The sequence below is a fragment of the Hylaeus anthracinus genome, unplaced genomic scaffold (genome assembly GCF_026225885.1).
Source record: "Hylaeus anthracinus isolate JK02 unplaced genomic scaffold, UHH_iyHylAnth1.0_haploid 11994, whole genome shotgun sequence".
Classification (NCBI taxonomy): domain Eukaryota; kingdom Metazoa; phylum Arthropoda; class Insecta; order Hymenoptera; family Colletidae; genus Hylaeus; species Hylaeus anthracinus.
In genome coordinates this window covers 266345-280417 of record NW_026534341.1, presented here as the reverse complement: position 1 = coordinate 280417, position 14073 = coordinate 266345, and the positions used below count along the sequence as shown (strand labels likewise).

At 36.8% G+C, this 14073-nt stretch overlaps 2 protein-coding genes and 1 long non-coding RNA gene across 4 annotated transcripts; 1 reads left to right on the top strand and 2 right to left on the bottom strand.

The window, feature by feature from the left end:
* Positions 1 to 2615: 2615 nt before the first annotated feature.
* LOC128888718 (uncharacterized) lies at positions 2616 to 5288 on the top strand. Its single transcript, XR_008460326.1, has 5 exons — positions 2616 to 2956; positions 3030 to 3288; positions 3375 to 3681; positions 3791 to 4360; positions 4438 to 5288. It is a non-coding gene; the product is annotated as an uncharacterized LOC128888718 (long non-coding RNA).
* A 2189-nt stretch (positions 5289 to 7477) lies between these two features.
* On the bottom strand, positions 7478 to 10536 carry LOC128888712 (uncharacterized). The gene is made up of 3 exons (XM_054145786.1): positions 10262 to 10536; positions 8096 to 9787; positions 7478 to 8027 (listed from the first exon to the last, which is right to left on the bottom strand). The coding sequence occupies exons 2-3, from the start codon at positions 9719 to 9721 to the stop codon at positions 7818 to 7820; spliced, it is 1836 nt and encodes a 611-aa protein (XP_054001761.1). The 5' UTR covers positions 9722 to 9787; positions 10262 to 10536; the 3' UTR covers positions 7478 to 7817.
* A 398-nt stretch (positions 10537 to 10934) lies between these two features.
* LOC128888714 (sorting and assembly machinery component 50 homolog) lies at positions 10935 to 13691 on the bottom strand. Of its 2 annotated transcripts, none has more exons than XM_054145794.1 (8): positions 13374 to 13691; positions 13042 to 13128; positions 12896 to 12940; positions 12610 to 12828; positions 12254 to 12468; positions 11808 to 12186; positions 11422 to 11716; positions 10935 to 11304 (listed from the first exon to the last, which is right to left on the bottom strand). In XM_054145794.1, exons 1-8 carry the CDS (start codon positions 13392 to 13394, stop codon positions 11120 to 11122), a joined length of 1446 nt encoding a protein of 481 aa, XP_054001769.1. In that variant the 5' UTR covers positions 13395 to 13691; the 3' UTR covers positions 10935 to 11119. The 2 variants fall into 2 exon arrangements, with proteins under 2 accessions (XP_054001769.1, XP_054001768.1); XM_054145793.1 differs by having other exon boundaries at positions 12896 to 12976; positions 13374 to 13688.
* Between the last annotated feature and the right edge of the window lie 382 nt (positions 13692 to 14073).

Genomic DNA, 14073 nt, shown 5'->3' with positions numbered 1-14073 from the left:
AGCCGTCCACGGGGCGGGGTCCTGTTGTCCCCACCAGACATTATGGTCTCTCACCTCTTGAACCACTAGTCACCAAAGTATCGTTCCCATCCGTAGCTCGACCGTCGAGCTTCTCTCATGTGTGTACACATGTACACCTCATCGGTACATAGGCTATGTCGCGTATGCAGTAGCGCATTATCCTGTACTCGAAATAGACATCTGTCTGGTCTCTTTCAAACTTATTGTTATTATTAGTTTAGAATATATAAGTAGCGATACGCTTTTGGTATACACCATGCAACTTTTTTCTTCATAAAAGACAGACTTAGAAGGCAACATACCGCTAACATACAGATAGACAAAAACAATCATTATGCAAAATTAACACAGCATACAAAGCATGAAATACCTGCTGTAAGTCGTCAATATTAAGTGTACCACCTACAAGTTACCATTCCAGGCTAAATCTCTCTCTCGTGTCGCGCAATTTGTTCCCGTTTGTTCTCCGTCTCAATAAGACGAGACTACGTTCAAAAATCTCCTCTGTCTTTAAATTGGGCCCCCAAAATTCCATTTCGCCTTGGGCACCACGAAAGCGTAACGCGTCACTGCGTGTATGTATGTATCCGTTCTCCACACTCTGAAAATATGTAAATCGAATTGGATCCACGACCAATGCATTCCGCTTGTCCGCGATACATATGACAAAGTGGGTTACCGGTTCGGATCACACTCACAGTTTTTTTTCTTTCTTCTACTACTTCTCTCTCGGTCCCGTCTTTCGGCCCGTGCAATCGCGAAGCGCCACTTTCGTTCCCGTAATTAAACTAAATTTATTCGCACGGAACACCGAGTCGGATAGATGCAAATCGAGCGGTGCGCGTACAATGTAATCTCGCGTTTGCATCGCCAAGGCTTTCCACGATCGAGTGTTGTTATAATTTATCCGCTTGTGCCCACTTTGCCGCGGGCAAACAAAGGCGATCGACGACACTCGTGGACGCGTCACGCGACTCGAAGCTTATTGCACAAGGAAGAGAGCCTGGGCGAACTCGTTTTCCCTTTCGTCCCTCATTTTGTTGTACACGCTTGTTTCTACGTGTGAACTTTATAATATCTCATGTAGAACATGAACAGAATTCAAGTTGCGAAGAACGAATGGTTGTAAGTTCAGCGAACCCGAGATTCCTGCGGATAATGTTAACTTTGCACCTGTGCGCTACCTTTGCAGCGATTCTAATATAATTCGATTATAATTTTATGAGATGGAAAATCTCTTCTAGGTTTCTATGCGAAAATAACAAGTAATGCTTGCGGTAGCCAAAGCTTTGTTACGCCTCGCTTCTTGGTTACAAGATCAGATTTACTTTTCTAAATGAAACTTTCGACCACGTTGAAATGTTTCCATCGCGTCAGACGATTACAGACGCTAGTAAAAGCGTATCGCCGCGCCGCGCCGCGAGCCTAATGACCACCAATTAGGATACCCGCGTGTTCGTAGGGTTAATACAGAAGCTTCGATGGCGATCGTATGTACCTGGTTGGGCCACCGTTTGTAGTCAACTTTCGCTGTTTCTAAAGTTATTACATCTCTTCGATTAACAGCGTTCGGTTTTACATGCGGTTGTTCAGCAGAAGTAATAACAATGGCGTTCCGGGCCATTTGAGCCATTCTAACAAGTAGGAAGGAATTAAGATTTGCATAATAAGTTCACGCAAGACAATCGTTAATGCCATTTGCGTTAATGGTAATAGAACTTGGAATTGGATTAGTTCTTTCTACTTAGATCAACGGTGTCGACGATTAGCGATTAGCGCTGTTAAAAGACCTATTTGGCGCTTCATTATTCCGAAGTTACCGTAATTACGAGCAATATCGAAAGAAAAATGGCTAGTTCTACTTTAGGAGCGGTGAAAGTAACAGATGCTCGCCTTAAATGTCAGTTCAATGACAATGTGGTAGCGAGAAACGTGGCGATCATCCATAATTATACAATATATACTATTGTCAACAATTACGACAGGCGTAAAAACCAGCGTTAAAAAATGATTATACGCGTGTACAGTTTTGCCAGAATGCCTGGTAAAGTGAAGTAACAAGTACACCATATACTTCGTAACTGTAGTAAACAATAGCCTATCGTGATCAGATAAATGAAATTAGGATTGCATAAAGGCGGAAGGAAAGGCAATATTCGTTGCAAAATTAAACTACTTTTAATTAAAAGAAGAAATTTGTTGCTCTATGAATGAATTGAATGTGTACGAAGGTAATTGTTTGTATATGTGGAGCTAGGCTCTATCCCTTAGTCACATTAATTCGCGATTACTCCGGTCGAAAGTCAATTACCCTCGTACGGATCTGATTTATCCTATGAACTTTCTAGACACTTTCGCAAAACTGTAGCCGTAGACAAACTGTGCTCATAACTCTCGCAGAAAGCGTTCCCGTACACGTGTTTGCGCGACTTCCATCGAAGCAAGTACAATAATGCTCGTCTGAATCCCGTTTTCTCTAACCCGTTAGAATTTCATTTAAGAATCGACCAATTGCTTCGAATGAAACGCCCGATTGGAAACATTTAATCAATTGTGTCTCATTCGTCTGGGGCTCTAATTTAGCAAGATGAAATCATCAGGCGCTCTATGATGCGGTAAAATCGTTTGGTAGGAAAGCGAAGAAGAAAGGGAAAGTTGCTTCGCTAGTATCCTTGCTCCAGGTGAAGCGACTGTAACCTTCTGAATCACCGGTTCGGAGCAAGTTCGTGTTATTCCAAGCGTTAAAATCTGTCATCTCTGCGTGGACGTCGTTTTTGGCCGGGCAAAGCCGTCAACAATCGTGCTGCTCTCTTCCTGGAAACCGAATTTTTGACTCGTTCGAGGAATTACGTCGGGCCTCGAATATTTTCGGGACCTTCGAATCGACAAATAATGATTAATGGACCGAACAAATATTATCTTCGTTCGTAACAAAGTACAGAGAAAGTTTGCACCTGAATATTATATAGAAAAATAGTAATTGTAATATTTCTTGAATTCTTTTTTAGTTTTACTATCTGGATCTTTGTTGGAAGCCTGAGAACTCAGGTCTGGAGATGAACCAGACCATCAGAAATGCTGATGACGAACTTGGGATCACCAAACTCCTGAGATGATGCGTAATCCATCACTAGTGTTATAAAAAATTTCCAAGGTGGATTGTTTGTTCGATGTTTATTCTTCTTTTCGTTATAATGGAAGAATACTACAAGCATTTATCTTTAGTCGGACGCTTCGTGTTTTTATTTGGTCTGGCTCAGTCAATTGGTGAGTTTTTACACTTTGTTTACGTCCTCTTATTTATATTTCAAACTATTAATTTATTCCTATTTTGACTCGGTCTTTCTTTTTAGCATAACCAGTCCCAGCCACAGAAACGATACATCACACGGATAACGTAAGCAGTAACTAACAATAAGAAAAAGATGGAAGCTACTTTATCACGATAATATAACTTGTTCGTGGAAGATACCATTATCGAACAGAGAAAGTCTTCTACTAGTATGATCCAGGTTTCGATGATTAGAATGTTACTTTACGTCTTAATTGCAAACGATTTTTAATTATCGCCCGTGGTTTCTATTTGATGTGCAGAAACGTGATAAAGATTTCTATCGCGCGTTTCACTTTCACCGCTACATTCTATGATCAATTTTCTAGGTAAAAGATTAATTCAAAGAAACTCTTTTTTCATTTATGCTTATCCATATTGTTTCAAGCTTGATATCGGACGATGGTACTGGCACTATACCGAGAACTTATGTTACAGAGTGTTAACGCCCCAGCGCGTCCATTCGACAGGATTGTTGATATTCCGATGATATCATTTCCAATCTTCCTCTCATCGTCCGATTTCACCTGCGACTGCGTCTTTATCGTTGCCAAAGCTTCCTCCGATGATTCCTTCTCTCGCTTTCTCTTCCAACGACTCTTCGCTGATCGCGAGTTTCTCCCCAATCGCCAACGAAAACGCTGATGACGTTTAGACCTCGGTCGCGTGCAAGAAGAGGAGAAACTCGCCACGGACGAATCACAACCGCCGACTTGAGCGGACCCAGACAACATTTTCCGTCAACTGGTGAAACCCCTGATGTTGTTTATTATAGCTTCGTATATACAACGTGTAAAATTAGAGTCCTACGGTTTCCTCGAGTAGTTCTTCCAACGTTGAGTCTCCTGTGGTAGATGGTAGAACATGATCAATGGTCCCTGGTATATAGACGGTTATAAACATTATTTAGGCTTCTGTTTTAGGTTCCTAAAAGGTAATCCTTCGTTACTGCAACATGGATTAATAGTAGACCAGTGGATGGTCGCCAAGTAACAAGGATTGCAGGAGGTATGCAGAGCTACTGCTCATTATATTTCATCCTTTTATCCAATCTGCTCTAGTCTCCAAGTACATTCTTCTCTTAGTTTCAGTTTTACTATACTCTGCCGTTTTAATACCAGCAAGAATTCCATTGCGTAAACGCGCAGCTACCCCGTACCATGTTCCTGTTGCTCGTACAAGCAAAACAAATGGGATTTCATGCCGGATATAAGGATGATGTAATTTTCAACAGCCGAGTTAACCGGACATGGTTGCATTTCGGCATTAATGCGAGCAGCACAGTGATCCACTTCAATTATATCGTAACACGCGTGGATACATACGCACGCACACTTTGTGAAAGGAAACTTCTTTTGGAGCTTATAACGTGTGCGTTCTAGAATTAACGGAAACCTCTTATGTTCTCTCTTGCGCGGCGTAGTAACTTTTAACCAAAGCAGTTATTGTAGCTTTTTAACAATAAACAAAAATTAGAAACATTAATCTCATTTCATATGATGTAGCGTTAATGGAATATTTTGTCCGATAAAAGTACGTTATACTTAAAAATTAATTAAAAAAAGAAACTACGTACCATATAGTGTTTTAGAAAATGAAACGAGTCGAGGAGGGTCCGTATTACCGAATAGAAGGATCTCGTCGTCTCCGTTAACTGGGACAACCGCTACACATTATCTAACCGGACATAAGACAAAGGGGCAGGCTTCCAAAATTTTATCTCACGCGATGCGTCACGCGGCCTCGCTACGTCGTTCTCTACTCCTCCCTGATCGGCGATCGTGGAAAGGTGAAAGCAGATCGCGTGGAATAATCCTTGAATAGTCGCGACGATTCTTTTTTTTTTTCTTCTCTCACTTTAGCCAGCAGACACAAAGGTGCCGCGTGAAATCACAACCAAGAAAACGATGTCGCAACAGGCGACAAGCTCATTAGAATCTCCCCTCCTGATGTTACGCGTCGATGAACTCTCTCGATACATATAACTTTCAGTTAGAAAGAAATGAAAAGTAGCGTATACATAAAAATTAAACTAACAAAAACAAAAGTTTACGATGCAGCGATATTTTCGTATTTTATTAGTAGAAATCGTCAGGGAACGAAATGTTATTTACTACTTTGGGATATCAGAATGGCCAGTTTGTATATAAAAAATATTTTCTTGTACTAGATTCTAAAATTATTATTTCGCTGTCGAAGGGTTAACGACCCTTGCCACTGCCTGCACTAATAACTACGTTATTACTCGCAATTATTCGCGATAATTTAGTTGCGAGAAACAATTGAAACTGTTTTCATTGCACCAGCCAACCAGATAAAACCATGCCCATCCTCTTCCGGTTCGCCTGGTCCCCGTTATTCTTTCGCTGGACTTTGGGTACGTTGAACAATGGTTAATATACCGTTGCGATACCTCAATTATCACTGCAAGCTATCATAGCAATCGCTCTACGCGAGTGAAATTGTTTCCAAGTTTACATGGAAAAGACTTAACGCACTTGAGCCCTCCCACTTACATCCTCCATTGATCGTAGTTACTTGTATGTACATATAATAAAATTGATAATAAATAATAAAATTACTCTTCTGTGAATTAATTTACATTTTTAATTAGCACTCACAATTGCTAAATACTTGCTGAATACAGCAAGACATAACTGGCTGTATAATTAAAAATCTAATCTGATTGTAAGTAAAGTGTACGTGGGTGCAGCAAGCAGTTTTCCATAGAACAGAACGAACGGTGATGGAACTTTTTCCCACGAGGTGTTTTTCTAAACTTCAGTGTCAGCAATGCATAATGGTTGGAGACTAAAACTGTTTTATTCCACTTTTTCTTATACCAAGGCCACGCTCGTGGTCGCACAAATTAGTCGCAATACCTGTGTTAGATATACGGATGAATGAAATAGTTTTTAAGAAGAAAATAAAATTGATAGTTATTAAGAACCAATCTATTTCAATCATTATCATCCAATGACGGCTATATGTCGAAAGAACGTTTTTCCTAAAAATTAAGGAGCAGTGTCCGTAACAGCGACGTTAGTTTTCTGACCACCAATCAAGCACTCCTTGCAATCATGTAACTTGCCCTTGACATCATTCAAATTGTATTATTATTTCATTGTTAGGTTCTGAGAAACTTCTCAAGTTACTCACGACAGGTAAATTAATACTGTTAGAATCACCATAGATTTGTGATTCCTCTTTTACGAATCGTAATGTAGGTATTAGAGGTATTTAAAATTTATTCAGACGTTTTGTAGATTGTTACAAAACAGGTGAATGCGTTTATTTTATATCTTAAATACATATGTAATATTGTTACCATAATCTTTACAATAACCCTTAATGAAAATTAAACGGATGCAACTATTAATAAAGATTCATTTCCTACGTTTTTTTGTACATTATAAATTAAAATATATCTACGCTACGTATAGGGAAACGATTAAATAATTCCAGAAGGTAAATTAATATAATTCAATAGATGTTTATCATACAATGTTACATATATATATATATCATTAATTATCGTATGTACATATATAACACCAGAACTACCAATTTTTTTTAAGTTAGACACTTATCAACAATTATTAAACTAACGAACTAATTATATTAATAAATTGATCTGCTCCTCCCTTCTCTAATTTCAAAGGCGTAGTGGTATTCATGATAAGAATGCGTTGACCATCGGTAGTTCTAGTGATAAATTATTAATATGTTTTAACTACATATTGAACATAATAAGTTTACATTATAACGAGGTGTGTAACCGACCTGTTAACTTATATACAAAATTAATATTAAAAGAAAGTTTTATTACTATCATGTCTGTTTCATATCTTAATTAAAATGAGATAATTTAATTAGAAATCTACATATATGTATAAATTATTTGCACATATATTTTTCTTGTGCGTGAACCTGATATTTTTATAATTATTCATTTTTAAATATGTAATATCTACAATGATACATACTATTTGAATCACGCTAGGTGATACATTACGAATTCAATAAAATCTTAATAATATCATCGAATCGATTACGAATGATTGTAAAAAATACTTTACTTTATAATTACATTTATCGCCTAACGTGATTCACGTGATTCAGTGGATAAAATTAGTATTTTTCGGTATGCCTACATATAATAGACTAGCCACTGGCAAGAAACCTAAAGCCTATACCATTTATAAATTTTTAACAAAGACAAATATTTAGTGTGTAACAGATAATGTAATAACACAAATAATACAAAGTTTACCTCTGTTACTGTAACGAAAAATGTATTTTAAAACAGGTGTTCTACACTATTTATTCACAGCCTATTTTGCCATTCTTGAAGACACATTATACACATATTCTCTTTTACCACGCTATACCATCTCTTCGGCCATGTTGCGCAACATAAACTCTCGATAGCAAAATTACCTTACAAAAATGATGAATCCAATTTTTATTCGGTAGATGCGAATCGTTCTTGCCAAATGTGAGTTCTGTGTTGGACAGATAAAATTGGATTTAAAACACGTTCTATGCAATGTATACGGTCTTTGAACCGTTCCCTATCTCGGGCCATTTGTTCCCATGGACCTCTTCGAGCAGCGCGATAGGCATAGTTCCACTGTATCATTGTGTGAACAACTGGTTTTAAATTAAATGTTACCTATAATAAAATGTTAATGTTTATTACCTCGGAATCGAAATAGTTCTAAACTAGAGCTGACTACCTACTTTTTGTACTGGAACCATGGATGTACTAGAACTGGAGTCTTCGTCTTTACACATATCTTCGTCTTCGCTAGTTTGGTCCATATCGCTTTCGTCGCTGTCTTCGAGATCGCTTCTATAATTTACTTCAGATCCAGTTTCAAACACTATACAATAACTGTCTTCTGAGTCAATGGAACTTTCTGACATTAGACGCGGTCGAAATGAATTTTTCTGAGAATTGTATCTATTATCAATGCAATCTGTATGAAACGGCTTTGTCTCTTCCGTATATTCGGGTATCCGTCTCATTCTCCCAGATAATTTACATATTCCTTGATCGCTGATCTTGCGCGTCTTTGACTTCTGAATTTTAGGTTTTACATCGGCGAATGTATACGTTTTATGACTATTGATTCCTACAGCATCCATCGTGTCTTTATCTAATCTAAAACAGTCTTCTGATTCTTTGCTTTCTACTGTACAATACACCTCAAAGTCTTGCCAGCTTTTGAAATCGCTTTCTATATCTATTTCTAAATCGTGCTTACTACGCTCTTTCCTATGTCTGGTTTGACTTACTCCTGACCGCCTCAATTGCGATCGCGCTCTGCCTCGACCTCTGCCCATCGCTATCGTATTAAGCTTCCTTCGTTGTTTCGGTGAGAGCGATTGTTTCATCGAATTATCCGATTCGATCAAATCTGTCCTATAGAATCGATCTGACACGCTGTTGCAAACTTTCTGCCACATATTTGTCAACCTATTCGATACCGTAGTTTGTTTATTCTCCTGTACGCTTTCTAGGTTCGAATCGAGTGTCGAGGGAGAGAATTCCTTGTTCGTAACTGTTTGATCAATTGTGCTATTGTCAATGTAAGTAGAAACTTGGTTCTTTTCGGATGTACTTTCGTTACAAGTATTTTCACAGTTGTCGATATCGTTTGCGACAAGCAGTTTGCGTGTATTTTTATACAAACAAGCATCTACCAACATTTCATTTGACCCTTCTATTGGTATTAGGTAGTCATAATCGATCAAATTACATTTACCATTTTCCTTGATAAGTGATTCCTTCTTATCAGGTGTTTCTATATAATTACTTTTTATATCAGTGCACTTGTAACTGTAATTTAAATTCTCCTTTATATTTTCATTAGAAATTCTACCTGTGTAAGGTTTCTTTTCGTTGAATATATCACTATGGATATATTCAACAACATTTAAAGATTCTTTCCTTTGGGCACCTTGTATGTACACATTATCAGAGTTCGATGTATCCCTTTTAGTTGTCAAATCTTTAAAAAATTCGTGCTGTATTATACCGTCATTGTGTACAACTGTCACGGATAACGAATGATTAATGCCTGTCATAAAAGAAGCAGGTACTTTGGAAAATCGCTCCCAGATTTGGTTAAACGTATTGAACACACTATGGAACATGTTCTCTTTCTTTGGGCCCGACATATTATTCTTCATATTCAATGTATTATTCATAGAATACATTTTTTCCATTTTTGATTTCAAAGGCAGATGCTGTATGGAATAGACGTCTAATATAGAAGCTGCAGGTACCATTGGATTGGAAATGGGAAACTTGGAAAAAAAATCCAAATTTTCAGATGTAGCATACTTCAAATTTAATTGCATACTTTATTCAAAATGTTGCTACTCCTTTACAGCTTCCCTTAGTTCTTATAAATCTCCTTTGCTGCACTGCAAACAAAATTCAGCATGGTAAAAATATTGTTCTAAATAATATCTAGAATGCTATCGATCTATTTATTAATGGTTGTCAGATTTATGCATGCCAGTGATAGTCACGAGAAATACTTAGATACTAACAATTGAAGGATTAGTAAAATATTGTCACGCATTGCTCCAAGAAACTTATTAATTTGGTAGGTAATTCGAAAATCATGAAAATATCTAATTAATTAAACACTCGTGAATCGATATACATATAGCGTTTACTTTTCGACGCGGTCTCGCCGTGGATTTATCGCGCACATTCCAGATACATATGTATGTAGATATCGGTTGATAGAAGAAATCGCTGAATGACAGGGCAATCGAATTGGGAATGTTATTCTCCGTTATCGCGGTTGTTAAAGCGTTGTTGTGCTTTAATATCGAACTTAATAATGCAACAATTTTACGTGATAATAATCGTTTTTAAAGCATACATACAACAGAGATAGCCTCCACAACGGTGACAACAGCAATCACATAGACAATCTTGCTCGGAATATGAAGGTTGAGACTTCTCTGTAACACACTTACTGTCTTCGAACAAAGAGTTTTTAACAAATCTTATCGTTACGGGCACAATACTTTGCTCTGATTCTTCAATAATTCCAAAGGATTCCATTGTAAAGTGACACATTATCGTAACACACATTTCGAGAAGAATTTTCAAGCGGCCATTTTCATTTAGTTCATGCACGGACGGATGGGTACTCGTGATTCATGCGCGTGGAGGCGCTGCTGTTATGGCGTTTTGCGTGTTTGCTATCGGCAGATACCGATAAAACTGTAATAATATATTTAAAGAATACTCTTTTTCAAGAAAACAATGCGTGAATTTTTATCCCTTCCCTTTGCAATATTAAACACGAGAAATTTATTTGAGACTGGCAATCTGAAAATAGTTGAAGTGAAAAGTTTCTTACATAATTTTTTAACAATGGAAAAACTGATGAAATCTTTTATTTCTTTGAAGAAATCTGCGATACCGCAGGTCTGATGCAAGTCAAGAAGTGAATGTACTTACTCTACATTCTAGCGTACATAGCTGCGATAACATTGCAAATGCGAGGATTTAGATGAATCGAAAGCGAGAAAAATAATTAAAATACTCATAGAAATTTGTACTAGTTCCTTTATTGGAAACGAGTCGTTCAAACATTTATTTCTAATAACATTAGACTGTCTTCGTAACAGTAATAAATTTATAATCGTAATTGTGGTTTCAATGTACATTACATTCACATTACTGATATAAAAAATAATACAAGATATAATTTACTACTCTGGAACAAAAGATTCTTACAAGTATTGCAATCCAATACCAAATTGAAACTTTTGCAATACATCGCTTCTTACGTGTAGCAAAGGCATAACTAGGTTCAATTCGATTCTTGCGACGTTTCCAAGTTTCATGGCGATACCACCGCCAACCGAGCAACGAACATTTTCCGTGAAGATTTTCATGTTTTCTTTGTAATTGTTGGCTGAAAATTATACAATTTTAATGAAGTACTTTTGTACATGTATACATGAAAGGATCGAATATCGTTTAACTTTGATTAATAAGGAAGGAAATGTTTGAATTTGGAAAACTCTCGTACATAATTTAAATGTGAAGTTTGATACATTTCCACCAGTGACAAACCCGTGTAACCTGAATAGGTCACCGAAACTATGTCGACCGGGTGTAAACGGCAGTGGTGTATAAAGATGTAATGCAAGTGCCCAATACGCATCGCCGCCTATCGAATTACCATCCTGTCGGGGTCCGCAACCTCTCATTTCGAATCCTCTAAGATTCATTGGTCCACCCAAAAAGAATTGATCGGTTATGCTTATTTTCATATCGTTATTAATTCCTCGAAGTAGCCCAGACTGAAGACCCAACTGGAAGGTCTAATTAAATGTTTGTATAATAATATAAGTTGTAGAAAGCAGAAATAATTAACAGGTCTAATATTTATTCTTCGAATCGAAAGATATTTACGAGAGATTCGTGCGGCGTCCAATTAGATTGTACGATAAGTTCATTCTTAACGAATCCAATATCTCCGCCGAGTCCAGCCACTTCCGTTGAAAATTGTACGAGGCTTCCCTTAGTAGGGAATATTAAGGAATCTCTTTTATCAATAGAACAAATGTGTCGCAATGCAGATTTCAAACTTGGACCAGATTGTTCACGGACACGAAACGATGCTTGTTTGGAAGATATAATTTTTCTATATGCGCCCTCGTATTGTAAGTTATGTTTCAATATACCAGCTCCGTCCGGATTAAGAGCGATATCTAATAAAAACCCTTTGTCGCATTCGTTATAACCGGACCACGGAAAATCACTGTTTGTGTTATATATGCTACCAGTTAACCTGGAGAAGAAAATAAATAGTAAATAATAGAAATGTTAAGTATCGAACGAGAAATAATTGTACGTACACGGTATGGAGCCAACTATCTACGAATGGCTTAACAGCAGACACATTTATATTAGTTGAACTTTTTGTACCATGAGAATATTCCATTTGAAGACGTTCCCCTCTTCCGAATAAATTAGGTGCTTTCGCTCCGATAACGAGAGAAGCTTCGTTATTTCCAACCATGGTATTAATTCCACCTATCAAACGTCTCATTTCGTGAACGGTAAAGGTGACCTGAGACAGAAAATACTTTAAGGTTTTTCACAAGAATATCTGGCACTTTTTACACAAATAATTTGTAAATGAACTGAAAAGAATTAAATCTGAGAAATTACTTATTTTCTGTCGAATTAGTGTGTAATTATATAGACCCACTTCAACGCCTTCTGGACTGGCACGAGGACCTTGACTGGTGTCAATGTAAATTCTGATACTCCTAAAACATCCTAAAGCTTCGAGTTTTCCTTTGACTTTATAGGCACGTAGAAGAACATCTTGAAAATCTTGAGCTTTAAAAAGGTCTGTTACTTGAGCTCTTATTATATCATCCTTTGTTCTCATAAGGCCATCTATGTGTACTCTATCTACTCTTGCCTGTTTAATACATAAATTGACGATAAGTTTATTTTACGAAACATTGAAATTATAAATATTAACATACCTTTACAGACTGCAAATCAAAAGATTTTTGTTTAATTTCTTCTTCCTGTGATAAGTTCTTTTTCTTATTATAATATGTTGACTAAAAATAAAGATTGTTAAATGATTTTTAGAGATATAAATAAGAATATAACAATTATTACTTACAGAATCATTTCCTTTCTCAGAATTGTGTTTTCCTCTGGCGACAGCTGTGTTTGAGCTTTGATTTAAGTTTTTGGGTAAATTTGCTTCCTGAAGCAATAAAACAAATAGAAGGTTGTTAAACATTTTATTAAAATAATAACTGAAAAAATAAGCAAAAAATGTAGAGAATATAAAGTTGAACATGTTGTAAAAATAATAGAAATATATAAACTTGATATAATTTCTAGCCGTGGAATAATAGTCTAAGGGATTATTATTAGAGATTACTCATGGTTTAAACGAATGATTTTAATTTTAGGTTATGCGGTGTTTTACTAATAATAAGTGATTACCTTTGCATGTACAGTTCCCATGTCTATTAGAATTAATTTTGTTTGTCTAAATGGAAAGTCACATTAAAATAACGTATCAAATTTTGTCCAGGCCTATTAAATACGTGACAATGAAAAAAAGGGATGAATTTTTCAAATTAAGTATTTGGAAAGATCGAGGACGTGCGATGGTACGATTGTGGACGGTGTGGCTTGTGGCATTGGGCACAATCCAATCAGGCACAATTGGGCATTGGGCACAGTGACATATAGTCAACTTTAATTCGTAATTTTCTTTAGTTGTAGATTATTGAATAAAAATTAATAAAATGTCTATAATTATCGTAAAGTTTTTATGCGAATAAAACAACAAATAGTTTACAATAATTTGGATTCATTCATTTGACTAAAGTTGTCAAAAAGGTGTCATGGAACGGTATCGCCATCTAGCGGTGGAAGGTTTTTCGACCTATATAGCAAGTAATCATAAATTTTGCAGTTATTTCCATATACAGGGTGTCCCAAAAGTCGGGGAGGAGCCAGAAATGGGGGGTAGCTGAGACGATTCTGAACAACAATTTCCTTTGCAAAAATGTCGGATGGGGCTTCGTTAAGGAGATATTAAGCGAAAACCCTGACCAATCAGAGCGCGCGTAGCCTTCGCTACCGCGGCCGCTCGAACGGTCTACGGTCTATATATATATATATATATGTAGTTGAA